Source organism: Taudactylus pleione, unplaced genomic scaffold (genome assembly GCF_031769625.1).
Source record: "Taudactylus pleione unplaced genomic scaffold, aTauple2 ptg000835l, whole genome shotgun sequence".
Lineage (NCBI taxonomy): Eukaryota > Metazoa > Chordata > Amphibia > Anura > Myobatrachidae > Taudactylus > Taudactylus pleione.
Genome location: NW_028285237.1, coordinates 910,160 through 931,082, shown reverse-complemented (window position 1 = coordinate 931,082; position 20,923 = coordinate 910,160). Strand labels below are relative to the sequence as shown.

General features: G+C 44.0%; 1 protein-coding gene across 1 annotated transcript; it reads right to left on the bottom strand.

Annotated features, from left to right (window-relative positions):
* Positions 1–242: 242 nt before the first annotated feature.
* On the bottom strand, positions 243–17,136 carry DR1 (down-regulator of transcription 1). The gene is made up of 3 exons (XM_088458455.1): positions 16,593–17,136; positions 4,026–4,189; positions 243–3,468 (listed from the first exon to the last, which is right to left on the bottom strand). The coding sequence occupies exons 1-3, from the start codon at positions 16,810–16,812 to the stop codon at positions 3,325–3,327; spliced, it is 528 nt and encodes a 175-aa protein (XP_088314581.1). The 5' UTR covers positions 16,813–17,136; the 3' UTR covers positions 243–3,324.
* Between the last annotated feature and the right edge of the window lie 3,787 nt (positions 17,137–20,923).

Sequence of the window (20,923 nt, the reverse complement as noted above, 5' to 3'; positions counted from 1 at the left end):
TTAATTTACCTTTATGTCAACAGTTTGATAAGGCAGACATTTCGCATGACGATATTTTAACCATGTTGATATTCTAGTGTCGACAGTGTCACTCAACGTTAGGACTGCCTGCCGAACCACAATAGCAAACATCTTAACCTACATTTTGTCAAGCAAAGGAACATACATGGCAACGCATTTCGCCAGTTTGTGCGGCATCTTACTTTTTTTTTAGAATATGAAACACAATACGGTTAAAAAAACATGAAAGGTTTATTGCTTGAAGAATACAGCATAAGAGAAGGGAAAAAATGTTTAAAGAAAAATTTCACAAAGATCCAACCATCACATAACACAAACAATTAATGCAGCAACGTTATCTCAAACACTGCACACTGAAATTCATGTTTGTGATATATATATTTCTATGGTTACAGGGAAAGGCTTTCAGTTCAAGTGGAAAACGTCAGGGCGTTAGAATACAAATCAGAAACGTCAACACTGCATGTTGGAATTATTCCGGCTATACTTGATGTAACTATCTTTGGTTATTAAAACCATTTCATGCACACAAAAAAAAAAAATTTTGAAGATATCCCATCTTTAGTTAGATCTTTACCAACAATTCTCAAGCAGTACCCAAGTAAAAAATTTCAAATTTAAGCACTAAAATCCACCAGCTTCCTTAAATGAAATTAGTTTTCTGCAGTCTTAACAAAAACTTCTCAGTTGGATCAAAAGTGACAATCACAAAATATGAGAACATTCATTGTAAACTAGCTATGGTTAGGTCTGCTTATATATTTGCCTCATCAGGATACAGGCTAGAATATATTATATATCTAGCTCACTTCATTACTTTGATGCTACCCTACTAACACTAAATTACCTATAACCACTTGTTCATTTTTAGCACGCTTGGACCAAGATTAAATAAAGATAGAAAAAAAAAAATTCTATATATAGATGAGGATATCTTGGTTTCATGATCGTAGGACATAGCAGGTAAAACATGAAACATTAAGCAGCACCGATATAATTTATGACACTCAATCCCGGGGCTTATTTTCACGTAATTTGCAGGAGACAGTTCTTAACATGGGCCTTTTACTAGGGAGAGACATAGAAACACAAAAAAACCTGTTAAGAGCTAGAGGGATGAGAAACAAAATTTGCTATAAAACTTAACTAAAAACATGTAAAGTGTGCAATATTTACATAAAAGGTTCCACTATCAGCACATCTGCCAATTAATCAAAATCAGGCTCTAGAAATAACCTGGCTTTACAACATATTATCCAAACTTTTAACATCGTGAGCTGTTTGGCTGTCACTACTCACTTTTGGTTTTACTATGGCAAAAACTGAGCTCACATCATAAATACAATATGTTACATGCATCAAGCTTTAGTTTCCTATGTGTTAAAAAAAAAAAGAAAAAAAAAAAGTAGTTTACATTAAGGGAATTACTAGCGTTCACCCTCCATTTTATTTGTGGTACATAATATATACACTGTCCTTAGCATAATGTAGATTACAGTGACAGGAAAAGATAAGATGGGTTAATACGATGGTCCAGGCTTCTAATGTAATCATTCAGGGAATGATAAGTGTTGGGCTGGTCAGGTTTGCAAATGTTCCCAGTAATAGAATGTCTTTACCAAGCTTTTCCTATGACAAACACAAGTAAATTATATAACCAATTTAAATATTGTCTATGTAAAACTTGTATGTATAAATTGAGATTACGGCATCAGTGACGCGTTATAAATGGCATGAGACATTTTACTATTGCAAAGAACCTTGTAACGAGATGGAGACTAACAGCAGTGTAAACCGACACTTCACATGAATTATATAACTGGTATTACAAAATCCGAGCAGGCAGCTAGAGAACGGGTCCACAACTTTTGGGAGAGCAAATACAGACGCCCTCAGATTTGGACTGGAGTGATGATAAAAACTTTCTTAGAACGGTTTTAGGAATATATAAAAAAAATATATATATAATTTTTTTTTTTTAGTTTTTTTTAAAGCTGCATGATCAATGTCAATCCATTTAGATGATGTACATTTAGAGGATATAGCAAATATCACTTCTATGTTTTCACGTGCACAAATTGTAATCAATTTCCAAATAAAAGTCAGAGGTGCCATTGATGAAACATTACACTGTGACAGGTAATTTTTTTTTTTTTTTTCCCCTTTCTCAACATCCAGATTAAGAACCACACTGTACTTCATCAAGCAAAAAAAAAAAAAAAACAAACAGCACATTTTTAAGAGTGCAACACAGTGGTGCGGGAGATTAACCAATAGTACAAAAAAAAAAAAAAAAAAGCCCAAAATATACTTACATCTACCAAATTATGCTACACACACCGCACAGTTTTACATGGTCAGCCCAGAAAATTCTTGTGAACCACTGATACTATATGGATTTCACTGTGAATTTATTTGTGGGCATTGCACTTTAAAAAAAGAAAAAAGAAAGGGGGGGGGGGCGGGGAGTTTTAATGAAATCCAAGTCCTAAATGATGACTAGTGCCAACCCAAACATGACCGAAGGTGTATTCTTACAGTCACCATGTTTACACGTCTGAACATACAGTAGCAGATTATACATCCATTTTTTCATACCCATTCTCCTTTGACACGCTCTTGTAGCACTCAACCATAGATTGCCCATTTAGCCTTATAAAACAAGACACATACAGAAGATACCGCCATCAACTGGTATCAGCCTGGACAGGCAGTATCCTAATGCAGCCATGCACCAATTATCTGAATTGCTACAATTTCACATGTGCTCAATTCTAAAGTATCAACAAAACACCTCATCTTCATGATCATATTCTTGACAGACCAACAAATGTCCTGACCCAACCCAAAAATTAAAAAATTCCTAAGATTTTATTTTGCGTTTTTTTTCTTTAAGCTTAGTTAAAAAGGTAATGCAAATAGGTTTGTTTTTAGAGTTTCTGTATAAATCTCACTATATTTAAGAGTTGTAGTTTGGTTTAACACTGCTTATTGATCAAGTAAATGACTCATTGCTAATATATAAAAGTTTTCATAAAGACCATTAAAAATTCTCTATTGATATGATACTGAACCATGAGTGTTGACAGTGCAAAAAGTATGTTTAACACGTATATAGCATATAACAGCGGAGACTTAACAGACATCCCTAGAATACCAATTTACCAGTCCACCAAGAGGCTTAAAAACAAAAGAAAAAAAAAAAATTCTTCTTTAACAGGTAAGCATTTTCTTTTTCTCATGGTTCTCACTATGCAGGTGAAAACTACTCAGCAGGTAGATAGAAAAGCCAGCAGGGAGGATTCATATGTCATCTTCTTCCTCGTCCTGAGAGGAACCTGCCTGGTTGGTTGCGCTGGCTGAGGCGGCTGCGAGCTGAGCCTGCTGAGCAGCTTGCTGCATCTGTAGCCATTCCTGCTGGGCTAATTCTGCTTGCTGTTGTCTGGCCTAGAAAATAAAGCAGAGCATGGCTTTAAAAATAAAGTAATACAACTAAAAAAAAAAAAATAGATCAAACAATAAAACTCCAAGGAAAATTAATTTTGAGGGAGCTTGTAAAACATACTTTTATTTTTTTTATATTTTAAACAATGGTTTCAACAATAAAATGTCAATAGCAGGCAGATCCATCAGTCGGGTTAAAAAACACGAAATTATGGGCGCTGTAGCTAAAGGTGAGGAATAGGTGTGTGCATATAGAGCAGCTCAACCAAAAGAGAGGTGGCTAACCTCAGAATATTGTGAAACAAAAAAACTGAATAATAATATTGTGCTCCCATTGTTCTGTTTTTTTGTTTCACAAGATCCATTAGTCTCCTGAACATTTGTTTAATTGGGATCTACAACACGGCTCTCCTAATGCAGATGGAAAACAAACACTGCACCAGCTGGATGTCACCAACAAATACATTGTCAGAAATGACGCACGTCTCTCTTTAAGAAACATGCCAAGGCAGGCTGTAATTAGGGGAAGAGAAGAAAAATGGAGGCGATTAGATGCTTACTTTTGCAAATAACTCTTGTTGCTGCCGTAGAAGCTCTTCTTCGGGAATGCCGAGGTTTTCCAGGCGAGAACTTGCCTTCCTTCTTTTTAATGCTACCGTTTTGCACTCTTGAAGGACTTCTTTTACTTCACTGATGTAGGAACTAAAACCCAAACTTTCTAGTGCTAGGGGATAAAGAAAAGGGTGTTCTTTACAAAATGGTTTTAATATTCAGAAACCATACATAAAACGTCAAACATACCAGGTCATGTAATAAATGCAGTATGAAAAGGAAAATAAAATGAATGGGAAGATTTTGTAGGGGGGAATTCAAGTGTTTTCTTGCGCCAGTAAGTAACGGGTGGTCAAGGGGCATAATTTGTTTGCCGATGGCCGCAGAGGACTATAACTTGTCGACCCCAAGTGCATGGTGTTTAGACGCGTAAAGTGGATATGCCCGTGCACAGTAATGGTCACGCTGCTCAAATGGCAGGTTAAGCGCCAAAAAGTGACTTTTTGCTGCTTTTTCTCATCAATTCAGGATGGTGCGAGCAGAAATAATGGAGGCGAAAGCACGGATATCCAACAAGGCCCTTAAACTTGAGCTATTGTCATGTATGTGTCTGCAGATTGACTGGAGCCAAAACAAGTACAATGCCCTTAGTCGCATACTTTTTACTAACAGCGGTGCTGTACCTGCTATATCAATACACTGGAGCCAGGTACTGGCACAGTAAGTCATGATCACCAACTGCCTGTATCCCTGATCATCATCAGCTGTTTACCACACCTCTGATATTATAATCACAGGCAGGTCTATATTTATCCATTGTTTTATTTAATTGTTTTTTGGATTTTATTTGCATCTTGCAATATGCTGGTGCTTTATAAATTAAAGATATTATCATCATCACAGACTACTGACTGGGAGACTGTTATTGTGTCAGCTCATGTAGTGTGATTAAGCTGGTGCCATTGTGTGTGTTTCTATCCCCAAAAAAAATTTATGAAAAAATTAAGTAAATTATTTTCCAATGGATCCTCAACAAGTTTTCATTTAAACATTAAGTTTAGAGGTGGGGGATGTTGAACCAAAATTAAACAATCATTTTAAATGTAAGTGTCATAGTAAATACGTGCCTTTGAAAGCTAATTTGTAGAACTGAAAAAGCCTCCGTTTCATGAGGCAAAACATGTCAGAGCTGTGGTTTTCATATTCCAGTCAGTTATCCAAACCCTCTGGCTCTGTGCCCATCTCTACTGGGTCCCCTCGTGCGATTGCCGTCACTAGCCGCATACCAATCGCACCTTCGCGCGAGTGAACGAGAACAAGCGCACTGCATCACTTGTGCAGATTCCATCCCTCCAATATACTAGCCAGACATTTCTCTAGTCAATTTGTGGAGATTACTATGTCAGTCTAAAGTGCCTGCTACAGTCATCTCACATTAGGAAATTCCTGTTTCTATATCGTAATATAGTTCCGGAGTACCGGTGTAACTATCACCTGGGACATTAAGTACTGAGACACTATGGGAGAGATTCAATTGTTACAAGGGAATTTAGCCCAGGAGCTATTCTATTACTTCCCATGACCAGCCATGGGGCTGCACAGATCGCAGATTTCTGCATGCACCCTCCTGGGGTTACAAAAAAAAAAAAAATCTGCGTTAAGGTGGTCTCAGGGGCTGGTCGCAAATGCCGGACAGGCCGTAGCTTCACATAGCACTGGAGAAGCTGCCGACTGAGATTAATCCTGTACAATCGAACACAAAATAGTGTCTGTTGCAGGAATTGTATCACTCCCAGGCACTTAGGAGATAAGCACTTTCACATCTTTGCTGCAGTCGCACCAAAAAGCCCCTCTCAACGCGCCAGAGCATGTGACACTCAGCTATTGCCGGGTATCTTTTTTTGACAAAAATGTATCAAATTAATCAGCAGAGTCTGCTGGTGCATTCTAGTTGGATCGCACTTCAACTTAGACGCATTTTCAAAATAACAAAAAAAAAAAATGGGATTTTGGTACCTACCGGTAAATCCTTTTCTCTGATTCCACAGGGGACACTGGAGGCGCTTACACTAGGGTATAGAGGCGTGGATAACTGGAGCCGGCACTTTAAATAATTTAGAAGTGTGAAGCTCCTCCCCCTCTATTAACACACAATAACTATCATACAACATACGGAACAAGCTGAACAGGCAGAGGTGGGCAGTCCAGTGTCCCCTGTGGAATCAGAGAAAAGGATTTACCGGTAGGTACCAAAATCCCATTTTCTCTTTCATCCACTAGGGGACACTGGAGGTGCTTACGCTGGGGACGTCCCAAAGTTTTCCCCACAGGCGGGAGCGCTCTGAGGCGCCTGCAGAACAAGGCGGCCAAACCGGGATGCCGAAGAAGCAAACGTATCAATTTTGTAAAACTTGACAAACGTGTTAACTGAAGACCAAGAGGCCGCACGGCACAATTGTGACGTGGAGGCTCCTCTACCGGTTGCCCCTGACGCACCAACAGAACGTGTGGAATGAGCCGAAATGGACGAAGGAGGCAGACGGTCGGCACTAACATAAGCCAGATGAATAGTCAGCCAAATCCAACGTGCCAAAGTCTGCTTAGACGATGGCCAACCCCTCCGAACAGCATCATAGAGGACAAAAAGCGACTCAGACTTATGGAGGGACGCTGTCTTGGCAGCCATAGGTGCAGAGAGCCGTAACCACATCCAAGGCAGAAGAACCACCAGAGTCCTCCACCAACGACGGTACCACAATAGGCTGATTGATATGAAAAGCCAACACAATATTGGGAAGGAAAGCGGCTACCATCCGGAGTTCCGCCCTATCAGCATGAAACACAAGGTAAGGTGGCTTTATAAGACAGAGCCCCCCATTCTGAAACTCTACGAGCTGAAGCGAGAGCCAGGAGGAGGACAGTCTTCCAAGACAGGTACTTAAGATCAACATCCTCCAAAAGGTTCAAACATAGGCGACTGAAGAAACAGAAGCACTAAATTTAGATCCCAGGGAGCCATTGGAAGTACGAAAGGGGCTACGCGCACAAGACCCCTTAAAGAACGTCAGCATCTCAGGAATGAGGGCCAATTTTCTTTGAAAGAAAATGGAAAGGTCAGAGACTTGCACCTTTAAGGTTCCTAGATGAAGGTCAGAATCCAGACCTGTCTAAAGGAAAAGCAGAAACCGGGATAAACGAAAAGTCCTAGACGGAAGACCCCGACCGGAACACCATGAGATATAAGCACACCAGAAGCGATGATCATGCGCAGCCGAAAATGGCTTCCTGGCGCGTATCATGGTGGGAATAACAGCGTCTGGGATGCCACTGCGTCTTAGGATATTGGTTTAAAGAGCCACCCCGTTAAACGCAGTTGCGCTAAGTTGGGGTGTATGAAAAGGCCCAGAACATCCAGGAGCAGAGGAAAGGACCACGGATCGTCTGTCAATAGGGACCGAAGGTCCGAGAACCAACTTCTCAGAGGCCAGTTCTGAGTCATGAGAATTACAGAGGCTGTCTCTTGTTTTATCCCTTTTTAGAAGATAAGGAAGAAGCGGAATCGGAGGAAGAAGGTAAACAAAGTCAGAGCAGCTACTGCTTCCGCCTGCGGATCACAAGTTCTTGACACGTATACTGGGAGCTGACAATTCAGTCGTGACGCCATGAGGTTCACCTGAGGACATCCCCATCGATGTATCAGCGTGCTGAACACGTCTGGATGAAGCTTCCATTCTGGATATCCTGTCAATTTAGGTAATCTGCTTCCCAGTTGTCCACACCTGGGATGAATACCGCCGACAGGATTACTGACTGGTTCTCAGCCCACCGGAGGATCTGAGTTACTTCTCGCATAGCCATGCGACTCAGAGTTCCTCCTTGACCGTTGATGAAAACGACTGCCGTCGCGTTGTCGGACTGAACTCTTACCGGATGAGCCCTTTAGAAACTCTGTTGCCTCTATCAGAGCATTGTTCGCTCTGAGTTCCAACACATTTATGGCCCACTTCTGTTCTAGAGGGGACCCTTGAACCTGAAAGTGGTAATCGAGGACTACTGCTCTCCATCCTCGGAGGCTAGCATCCGTAGTTACGATGATCCAGTCCCACACTCCGAATCTCCGGCCCGCTAAATGATTGGTGGATTGCGTCCACCAGAGAAGGCCACTCTGGTAACTGGGCTCAGACGGATCTGTCGCTGTAGAAGCAGATGAGACCCTGACCCCTGTGCTAACAGGTCCTGTTGGAAGAAAAATCCTCTGTGATTGATCTGATAGAAAAGATGCCGATGGAGCCTTTAACAACAGATCATCCAAATAAGGGATTATGTTCACTCCTGATGACCGAAGGAGAGAGATCATGACTGACATGAGTTTGGTGAATATGCGGGGAGCCGAGGATAACACGAATGGCAATGCCCGAAACTGGTAATGTTCTTTCAATATGGCAAATTGCAGAAAAGCTTGTTGTGGTTCCCATGGGACCATGGAGATAAGCATCCTTGATATCCAAGGATAATAGGAACTCCCCTGGTTCCAAGCTCGCAACGACGGACTGCAGAGATTCCATTTTGAAATGATACATCTTTCGATACAGGTTTAAGGATTTGAGGTTCAAGATGGGTCTGACCGCACCCTCCGGTTTGGGCACTACAAACAGGATTGAGTAAAACCCCATACTTCGCTGATGCTCCGGAACCGGAACTAACACAGATGACACTACTAGAGAACTGATAGCCTCCTGTAGAACTTGATATTCTTGCAAGCGGGCTCCCACCACAGATGGGTTGGAAAACCGTCATGCCACCTGTTTCTCAGCTGGTTTAGGCTCTGGTCTACGTGCAACCGTGTGTGGACGACCTCTACCTCTGCCGCCTCTCGGTTGCTTGGGAGCACCTCTGGCTCTACCATGAAAGAAAATGAGGGGCTCGAAAGGAATGAAACGAAGGTCCAGTATAAGGTCTTCTGGGAGCCAGAGCAGTAGACGGGAGGAAAGAGGACTTACCCCCCGTTGCCTGGGATATCCACTTGTCCAATTCCGGCCAAAAAGCATGTCACCCGTTAATGGTAAACCCTCAACTGCACGCTTGGACTCTGCGTCCGACTGCCAAGCGCGCAACCACAGAGCTCTGCGTCCTGAAATAGCAGATGCAGATATGCGAGCATTAATCTGACAAATATCCTTAGAAGCTTCTACCAAGTAAACTGCAGACTTACGGATGTGTTTTGCTAATAGACGTAATTCTGCTCTGGAAGTACCCGAGTCTAAACCTGAAATCAACTGGTCAACCCAGCAAACCACAGCCTTGTTAACCCTGGCGGTAACAAGTGTAGGACTTAGTTGAGCTCCGGTTGCGGTATCTATAGATCTTAGTGTTGTCTCCAACTTACGATCCGAAGGGTACTTTAAAACAGTAGCTCCCGGCACCGGAAGTGCTGTTTTCTTAGTGAGACGGGAAACAGACGCATCAACAGGAGGAGGTGTTTCCCACTGCTCCATCATGGATAATGGAAAAGGGGAGCTAGACGGGAACCTACGCCCAGATGCAGAACAGGTGCTTTACCTCTGCACGATCTCTGGATACACATTAGTCAGTGGATGTGGGATCTGAACCCAGGTCTTGGAATTTGGAACCGCCTATCCAACGTTTTCCAGGCCACTGATAACTTCTTTTAAAACTTCCTCCAATTAACCCTCTACGGTATCCTCTGTGGCGAGGAATTCTTCGCCCGACTCTTCTGACTGGAGAACAGTCATTAGAGTACGCTTTTGAGAAGGCTTTGGTAGGAAGTGGAGGGTGTAGGCACCGCTGTACCCATCACCTGAACAAGGGTGTCTAGAGACTTGGTTAAGCCAGCTATCCAGGGAGGTTGAGACCTGCGCGCCTCAGCCAACTCAGATGATAAGTCTGACATAACTCCTACCATGTCAGTGGCCCATGGCGGAGCAGGTGAGCTAGTAATCGCCATCTGTGAATCCGTTGTTATACAAGCATCACATAACATGGACCCAGTGGCATGTGGTTTGGTCTGTTTGTTGTTACACTTGGAACTGACACAGCTTTTGAGAAGCCTTGGTTATGTTGGACATGGTACACACAGTCACCCAGAGAAACACAGCATAAAACAGAAAAGACAGACATATAAAAACAAGAAGGCTGTGGGACACAGGAGGAGAAACCCCCCCACCCACAGATCAGATTCCCCTGCACTAAAGGTGCGTAAACACTACACGATATGCTCCCTGAGCGATATCGTGTAGTGTGTCCCCGGCAGGCTGTGCTCAATGTCGTTCATGACATTGCGCACAGCCGCTGAACGATATCATTAACGATATTGTTCAGCGCCGGGCTCTCCTCCCCCATTCCCGAACATGCAGCAACCTGACGACATCGTCAGATTGTGCTGCATGTTCAGGCGATGGACAATGTCGGAAACGACCAGCGGGAGTGCGCATCGCTGGTCGTTTCCGACATAAAAGTGCACGATTTGTGCACGATTACTGAGCGACTGCACGATTACGATGTCGTAATCGTGCAGTCGCTCAGTAATATTGCCCAGTGTGTACCCACCATTACACCCCAGTTACTTACAGCCTCTTTACCATGGATGTAATCAAGGGATGTACTTGTCCTGCAGCACAGGAATGGCAGCAGAGGAATCCAGCTTTCTGTGTCTATTATACTGCAATCCCCTTTATAGAGATGCAGGATGAGCTGCTGTGTATGAAATAACAGCAGCCATGCTGTTATACAGCCGCTTGCCGTGTAGGGGAGAGAGACCCGCACTGCCTTTAAGCTCCGCCCCCTTCTTTATCCCCTAAAGGGCTATCAACCTCCTTACAAGATGGCTTCTGTGGCCATTAACCACCCCCGCCCGCCACACCGCGTGTACTGCGGACCACTTACTGCCTCTCTGCCCCGCGTCTAACAGCTGGGAGAGAGAGAGCCGGGCGGGCGGAGGGAGAGCAGGTGCCTCGCCGCACTTGTAGCGCACTTAATCAGCTGCCCCGCGCTACTGTAAAAACGGGGAGAGGGTGAGCCCGGCGGGAGGAGGGATAGCAGGTGGCCGCACTTGTAGCGCACTTAATCAGCTGCCCCGCGCTACTGTAAAAGCGGGGAGAGGGTGAGCCCGGCGGGAGGAGGGATAGCAGGTGGCCGCGCTTGTAGCGCACTTAATCAGCTGCCCCGCGCTACTGTAAAAGCGGGGAGAGGGTGAGCCCGGCGGGAGGAGGGATAGCAGGTGGCCGCGCTTGTAGCGCACTTAATCAGCTGCCCCGCGCTACTGTAATAGCAAGGAGAGGGTGAGCCCGGCGGGAGGAGGGTGAGCTCAGCGGGAGGTGCTCTGCATTAGCTGCCCAGCACACTAAGTATGTAAAAACGCTGGGCAGCGGCTGGGCTGGGAGCCGGGGGATGCGCAGGTGGTTACTCACTGCCTGGTCCCCGATAGAAGTCACTCTGCAGCATTCAGCACTTCTCTTCTTGTTGAGAATGTGCTGTGGCGGTAAGGAGCTGTCAGTGCTTTTCATATAAGCGCTGTGCACTCCATCCTGCCTCCTATAAGGACAGGGCGCCAGGTAACCGAACCCCACCTTTAGAGAGGTGGCGAAGGGTACCTAAAAGTGTCAAAAGATGTAAAAATAAAGAAAACCTAAATAATTAAAATAGATGTGTTGCTGGAGCACAGCAAATTGTGACCAGCTCCTAGTAGGCACATTTTCTAAACTGAGGACTGATGGGGTATAGAGGGGGAGAAGCTTCACACTTCTAAATTATTTAAAGTGCCGGCTCCAGTTATCCACGCCTCTATACCCCAGCGTAAGCACCTCCAGTGTGGATGAAAGAAAAATAAAGACACCGAACGCTAGCAGAATTTCACGAGACCTGGCGGCTTAATCATGCCAGGCAAGTCGCGCTGAGTGACGTATTGAAGCTAGATGTATGAGCCACGTGTAGCCTGGGAGCTAAATGCTCTAACAATTTAATTGCCCTGATGCAACATACGCATTAGTATAAATTACTAACTTGTAGTTTTTTAGCGCTATATATCCACAAATAATTTTTTATTGTCATACTGCGCAATACCTAATTTGGATTATTTTTTATTACATTTCATATTTATCTATAAAGCATGTTTCAGATTAATGTGCATTTTCTGCCATTACCACAGTTTACTAGTGCGGTATCACAGTGTTCTATGGTATATATGTACTGTATGTGTTATTAGTGAGGGATACACACTCCTATTGAAACTGCTGCTTCATTTCTAGTCCTTATAGAATGAAATTATATATGTTAGTAAACTTTGTTTATTAGCGCCTGATTTCTTGTTTTGTTTTTGCAATTTGTGGAATTGCTTTGCTTGTTATTGCCTAACAACAGCTGTGTTGTGTCAAAGTACGGTGGGTCTTAAAAAGCCCTATTTGATAGAAGGCCATCTTTTCTGATTGCAATAGCCCATAATATGACAAGTACCGCTCAACTTCGAAAATAATGACAGCCCATCATCACTGTAATGCTGGGTACACACTAGACACTTTCTCAAACGATATGGCGAAGTGTACCAACATAAAGTCCGGATCGTCTACTGTGTATGCACTATGCGCAGCAACATCGGTGTCGTTCCATTGGACGTGCATGCACAGCCGATGGAGTGACCCAGCAGCCAATGCCAAGGTGGTGAATGGTGCAGGTTAACGATGTATCGGGTGGTTGGACACCGGATCGTGCAGCGTGTACGGACTGCATACGTGCCGTGTGTACCCAGCTTAAAGGTGAAGGTCAGTCAATCAGGACAACTTCAAAAATGTGAAAGTTTCTTCAAATGCAGTGGCAAAACACAAAATGCTGTGATAAAACATATCAAAAGTGCTTGCGCACGGCATCTATTCACTGGCGGTGAGCATTGCACCGCAATATTTCCCACCAGCGGGACACTGCTGCCAGCGGATGACGGCACCCGGCTTGACGATTTAGCGGGGCGCCGCCAAAAGGGCAGGGCGCATTCTTCCATTTTGAAATCGGGAAGGGTGCCCTGCTAAAACAGTCTATCGGGAATGATATATATATTTTTATATAAAACTGCAGATATTATGAAAACCTGTTATTTTGTCAATATGGAAAAGTGGGTTAATGCCAAAGGTTTTTGTGCTTTTAGTTCACTTTCATGGAATTTCAATTACAAATAGCCCTTTCTTGGTCAATTTGGGTGAATTGCTATTGCGAAGTAAGGAGATATAATCAAGCTAATGCCATTTTCTGGAAACACATTCCCTCGTAAAACTAACAAAGTTAGAATATATGTGCGAGCACTGCATAAATAATTACAGATATTGATGTTGGAATGTAACCAGCCCAAAAAGTGACAATATAGTCTCAGCATGGTAAGAGTTGAAGCCAGATTTAAAAAAAAAAGCCAAATCATACTTATTTAAAGCTACAGCGAATACTGCACTGCAGCCAAATCATAAATGACCCTGGAATGACAGCGCTTCCTTCCCTTTGTACTTTGTGTATAGAGGAGGAACGGTGGTGTGGGGAGATCTATTCAATCAATTTTCCAAGCTGCAAAGTCAATTTGGTCTCTAGTGGTGGTGATAATGATAATAATAAAGCTGCATACACACATACACCAAAATTTTGTTACCAACGATTTTATGAACGATTTTCTGTCAGATTTTTTTAAAGTGTAATGACCAATTTTTTTGAACTACAAACGATTTTTGCATATTCCCTTAATGAAAATCGTTCAGTTGGTCAGTCTGACTAAACTACAAACGTGAATGCGCATGAACGATAATCGTTCGTCGTTTTAACTCAGAAAGTGAACGATTTTTATTAACGATTGAACGATATTGTTAAAATAATCATTGTGTGTATGCACCTTTATTATTTATTATTATTATTATTATTATTAATAATGGGGGTGGTAACATGCAGTTTAATCAGAATAATTTATGATGATTGATTGTAGATCATGTGTTGCCTATCTAGAAATGTATAAATGTTTTGCGCTTTTTTTTTCTATCCACACTGGCACAGAAGACAAACTGTACTTGTTACTTGTACAATATATAGCACAAATGCTGTGAGAGCTTAAAAAACATTTATGTATCTGTATCTCTTTAAAAGAAATCAGATACGTCAGACTGTGAGAATATGCAAACACCATTCTGGTTCTCCACAAAGATCAAAACCAGGCACATTATCACTAACAGTGACAAGTGACACGGTTTAAATGCACTTAAAGACACCTAACTAATCTAAACAAAGTGAACGTGGTCTTCTTGTTATATTAAATCTCCACCTACTTAAGAGCACAATTTGTGGCATGTACAAATAAGAACAAGACCTGCAATAAGAATAAGCATAAACAATAACCCAGCTCTACATGCAAGTCGTGAGATTCACTTTTGCTAGAGTGTGAAAAACACAAGAAAGATATCATCCATGACCCTATTTTTAGCAATAGACTTATTAAGGTTGGTAGCATTAAGCAAAACACTGGCCAAACAGTTCTAGGTTTGCACGACCCCAAAACAGATGCAATCTTAAAAATAAGGTGTACTTGTTTACCAAATTAAGAGTTCACATCAATATTTTAAAAAAATATGATTGATTTAGAGATTGAGATGTATATCTCTCAAACTGTAAAGCATTACCTGCCCAAGAAACAGAAGTCTATAAGCTCTATGCATAAAGCACCAGAATGCAAACTAAGTAGTTCTTTATTACCAATTCTGTAATTGATAAACAATCAGCAGGTCTAAGTATAATGTTTAAAGCTGGGTACACACTGGGCGATATATTGGCAGATCAATTGATAGGCCAATATATCGTGCCCCCGTCAGCCAGTGTGTACAGACAATATGTCTTTTTTCCTTTTTTAGGGGGCGTGGCCACGCAGTCCTCAATTAGGCCACACCCCCTGCATGCTGGGACCCGCCGCAGCACAGATGATGGTCGTTCAGTGTGTATGAATGACCATCATCTGCAGATATATCTTTCAGGTGTGTACCCACCTTAAGAAATGGTTTATCAGTGGGTCCTTGTATAAATGGGGAATTATCAGCAAATTCATGTATATATGGTGATAAACAGGCTGATATATGTATAACGCGTAAATTGTGAATACTCATTGGGTCGATTTCTAATTCATAGATTGTGGATTACCATCAGGACTATATTGAACGTATTACTGGGGAATTATCAGCAGGTTCATGAAAAACTGTGAATTTAACAGATGTTATGTATAATTTGAGGATTATCAGCAGGTACATGAACACATCTGACTACCACTGTAAAACTGGGGGTTCGTAGTCAGGAAGGGACTAATAGACGTTGAAATCCCGACACTGATCATTATCCAAAATCCCGACGCGCGGCATACCGAACGAAGGTAAGCCAGGCATGGGACCTCTTAGCCGCGGTGGGGGTTTAGGTTTACAGACTCCCGAGGGGGACTTAGGGTTAGCCCCACCCCCTGGAGGGTTAGGTTTAGGCACCCCCAAGGGAGGGTATGGGGGGTGGTAGGAATAGCCTACTTACCTCACCTGTCAGGATCTTCACCCATCGGGCTGCTGGCGTCGGAATTTCAACCGCCGGCCTCACGTGCAGCGATCATACAGATGAGTAACTGGGTACACACTAGGACAATGTTGGCCCGATCGGAACGACATATTGGCCAGATCATCTAGTGTGTACAGACTATCTGCGACATATTGGCCAGATCATCTAGTGTGTACAGACTATCTGCAAGCTGCCATGGACACATGCGATATTGTCCTGTCGGCTGTGCTAAACCGCCAACTGCACGATATAACATGGGGCGCAGTCACAGGTAATGAAAGACAGAATGAGGGATTGTTCCGTTGGTCATTACATTGATCTAGGTGTACCTGCGGCACTATATGTCAGGACAACACATGTCTAAGTGTGTACCCAGGATTAGATTACCCCCAAACTGTGTGCTCTTATGAGCAGGGCCCTCCATCATTCTTGATTCTCACCCGGCAACATTCTTGGCTCCAGCTCGCCTCCCACTTACAGTCAGCTGCTCTGATCCTCTCTCCACCATTTCCAGGGCACTGGGTCAATGAGTGCTACAGTTAATAAAGGTCATTCATTTACCTTCATATCTGTACTTGTCTGTTTGGACAATTATTTTGTATTGTGTGTATTTTGTAATTTTCCCTGTACAGCATTAGTGACATTTGATGGCACTATATAATGTGTAGGGCCCCATCTCATACTGTCACTACCAAGTACCATGTAATTGGATTTGTATTATGCAATTATGACAGTCAATTTGTGATTGAATAATGGATAACGGACTACCGGCACACCTGCGTGCACCTAACGGGCTACCAGCGCACCTGCGCACACCTAACGGGCTACCAGCACACCTGCGCACACCTAACGGGCTACCAGCACACCTGCGCACACCTAACCGGTTACCAGCGCACCCCTAACGGGCTACCAGCACACCTGCACGCACCTAACAGGCTACCAGCACGCGCCCTACGGGCCACTTTCACGCGGCTAACACAGAGCCACTTGTGCATGCGAGGGTGACTACTTACCCTGGATGACATGCTCGGGGGATATTGTTTTCTTCTCAGACTTGTTGCAGATCTCATTGGCCTCCGAGGAGATGAGGTGAATGAACTCGGTACAGCAGTTCACCACCAGCTCCCGGGCGTCATTGGCCACCCTGACACTGGGAAGAGTCTCTTTGATCATCTTGTTGATTGCAGCCCGGGGGATGGTGAGGTCATCATCGTTACCAGAGGAGGAGGCCATGTCTCCGGGCCGGGAGTGGGAAAAGGGTGGATAGAGGGAAAAACGCAGAAAGCAATAAAACCAAAGAAGTGGAAACCACGGGCTACGATAACGCCACAGAAAGAGGAGACCGGGCCGGCTCCCTGCTCCTCCTCACAGCATCCTCAGCGCCCCGCACACCTCGCCGGGGCGGGCGCTCTGTAATAAAACAGGTGATGAGAGGAGGCCGGTCACAGGCACATCCCGGGAAGCCGGGGGGAGCGGTCAGGGCGGAGGAGGAGAGCCACCTTCTCCCGCCGGAAGCGGCGTCTGAGGGGAGCACGGCGCAGTGCGCACTGCCTTCCACTTCCGGGAGCGCGCCGACGTCCAGGTTACCATGGCTGTGCCGCGCTGGCGCTTCCTGACGTCACACGTTGCACTCACGGGATTGGCGGAAGGCAGCTTATTGTTAAAGGGACATTTGCATAAAATACTTCAAATCACAAAGGTGGAATGATACACTCTGTGACCCAGGTTCTGTAATATTATAATATTGGCCTGTTCTATGCAGAATAGGTGACTGAGATCAGCTGAGATGTAGATTTAAGGTAATTATATCTCATCTGGGTTTAGGTAAAAGCTAGATCCATAGTAAATTCACATAAAAGAAAAAGGTGGATGAACACAAAATTCACAAAAAAAGCCCGGTATCAGTTCCACACTAAATTCACACCAAAAGCTAGATGTCACACAAACTTCCTGCCCAGATATACACAAATGCCAGTGCCATTCTAAATGTGTGCAAGCAAAAAAATGGATCCATACGAAAATGCCTCCTCCACGCTAAATACAGAAACAGCAGGGTTTTGACAGTTCCACAGTAAATTCACACAAAACCAAATGCATCAACACTAAATTCCCACAAACACACATACTTTCACACTAAGGGCTGGATTCAATTATGTGCGAAATCGCCCGATTATAACACCGGCGATAAAAATCGGCCGATTTTCACCTAATTGAATCCGGCCCTAAATATACACAAAGCTGCCTGGATCCACACTCACAAAACCACACCTGAATCTTTCAGTTTCCACACTAAGGGCCCGATTCAAAGTCATACGCTAATGCTGCCGCTGCTGCGTCTGTGTACGTAGCTGCTGTGTAAAAATATACAGATGTTGCAGACGCCAAGGAATGTACTGAGACACCCACCTGCGGCTTCGGAAATCCAAGCATCTGCATACAAAGACGTAGCATTGGTAACCATTAGCATAGTTTATTTGCTTAATCTATTAAACATAAGTTAGATAAATAAAATGTTTGGTTGCTACAGTTTACATTACAGGTGCTATCAGGCATGGAAACTCAGGGTATATTAGATTGTAAGCTCTCACGAGCAGGACCCTATACACTCTTCCCCTTGGTTATACCTTCATCTACTCCCCATTTCTACGGCTAATACTTGGTTGCTTACGTCCTGTTGCTTATTTGAGTGTTATGATCGCTAATGCAGCAATGTATATTATTATTATTATTATCATTTATTTATATGGCGCCACAAGTGTTCCGCAGCGCCTTACAAAGTACAAAAACAAATTATATACAAGTGACTTACAGAACAATACAATACAGGACATGGATAATATATATTGCTACATTAGCGACCATATCACCCAGATAAGCAACAGAGCATAAGCAACCAAGTGTTAGGTGCCCTAGTGGTGAGAAAGAAGTAAATTACACTATAGTAAGGAGAAGCACAAGAGGGTAGCTGGCCCTGCTCGTGAGAGCTTACAATCTAAAAAGGTGGGCGAAGACAAACTGGGTTGACACAGATGGGGTAGATGGGGACGAAGGAGCATGTAGCAAGGAGTTATAATGATAGCTGGAAGACTTTGATGAAGTAGTGGGTATATAAACCTTGTCCTGCATTGTATTGTACTGTAATGCTTCCCATCCACTACACGACATAGAAACAACAGCACGATTACGGTATTGTAATCATGCTATCATTTCTATGTTTGTGATGTGCCTACACTGAATGAGCAGTCGTTCAGTGCAGGCTCATCAATCATCTGGTAACATGCTGAACCTGACGTTTTCATCAGGTTGACAAGCATGTTTGCCCGATGATAGATGTCCAATATGACCAGCGGGCACGCGCATCGCTGGTCGTAGTAGACATTAAACTGCACGATTTGCGGGCGACTACCAAGCGATTGAGCGATAACAACAGTCGTTATCGCTCAATCACTAGGTTTAATCGCCAAGTGGATGGGCAGCTTAAGTCACTGGTTTCTTGTTCACTTATTTATGTACTTTGTAAAGCGCTGCTGAACATTTATGGTGCCATATAAATCAAGGATAATAATAATAATAGCAGATCCTTCAATAATCAGCCTCCTCTGTAACCCCATACCTCCCAACATGACCCATTCCAGGAGGGACAAAATGCTCTGTTCCTGGACTTCAGGGGTGTATCTACCCATTGGCCAGGATGGCACCGTCCGGCAGTGCCACCAGCAGCCAAGGGGTGGAATCAGGCCGGGACTACCAGGAGTCAGGACTGGAACTAGCGGCAGTGCAGCCACCGCTAGTCCCCCAGGCCCCACAAATTTAGGGCAGACTGCAGTGAGAGCGGTCTGCCCTACACAGTAACAAACACACATAGCAGCCAGCCAATGAGAGTCAGACACACTCTCATTGGCTGCTGCGTCCACGGAGGGAGCCGGCTGGAGCTCACTCATGAGCTCCGCCTTCCGGCTCCCCCAGCAGCGGGTGATGGGAGAGACATCATGACGTCTCTCCCATAGTGCAGAGCGGGCCGGGAGGAGCGGACAGCGGCGGTCGTCGGCAGGAGCGGGGATCAGGTAAGTTGGGTTTTATTTATTTTTCTGTGTGTGTAAGAATGGCACGGGGGGGGATGTGTGACTACTTGGGGGCACTGTATAGGGGGTGGCCACTACTGAGGGCACTTTATGGGGGGGTGGCCGCTACTGGGGGCACTGTATAAGGGGGGACTACTACTGGGGGAAATGCAGCATAGGGGGGATTACTACTGGTGGAAATGCATAGCGGGGACTACTACTGGGGGCACTGTATAGGGGGATGGCTGGGGAGACAGACGGAGGTGCTGGCTGATGAAACATGTGGGCTGCTGGACAGAAACATGTGGGCTGAGAGACGGCATTGTAGCGGGGGCGGGGCCAAAATGACGTACTCGCGTGGCCTCGCCCCACCCACAAATACTTGTAGTTTCATAGCCCTGCCTACTTGTGTTGGCCACACCCCCTGTCATGCTGACCTGGCTGCTACCTCCTGGAGGGGGCAGCCTGAAAGTCGGCAAGCCTGAGTCAGAGTTTCCAGCTCTAAATGCTGCTGGTTTTGGGTAGAGATGTGTGCCGACCCTCGTGTTTTGGTTTTGGATCTGGATCTCCCCTGGTTTTTGATCTGGATTGGTTTTGCAAAAACCTCACCTCTGTGTTTTGTTTTCTCGTTTTTGGTTTTGGTTTTGGATCTGGATTTTTCTTAAAAAATAAAAAAAACAGCTAAGATCACATAAAATGGGCCTTTTTATGTTCCTACAGTATTAATTAGTTCAATAACATTTATTTCAACTCGTTTCCAGTCAATTTTGACCACCTCAAAGCTCACAAGGGGACCAGGAAGCGTGCTTTCCAAAAATAAATAAACAATTGACTTAAATAATGCTTTGCAAATCTACTATAAAGGCATTTCCCAACCTGTACAGGGACATAAAAAAAACATAGTTAGTTAGTGGCCTTCAAACTGCCGTTGTTCCCACTGTCCACTTAATCATATGAGATATATTGTGAACAAGCGAAACAGAGCAGCAAATGCAACATTTCAGACCTAAGGTTTAAGTATTACATTGTGTCTTTCTTGGGAATTCTTTCTTGAGTGCCATGCCTGCTTGCTGGGAGTTGATTTTTTTCATCCCAGAAGGGGACCAGGAAGCGTGCTTACCAAAAATAAATAGACAATTGACTTAAATAATCCTTTGCAAACCTTCTGTTCTGTAACGGAATTTTCCAACCTGTACAGGGACATTAAAAAAAACAGAGTTAGTTAGTGGCCTTCAAATTGCCATTGTTCCCACTGTCCACTTCTCTTAGATATGTTAATGTTA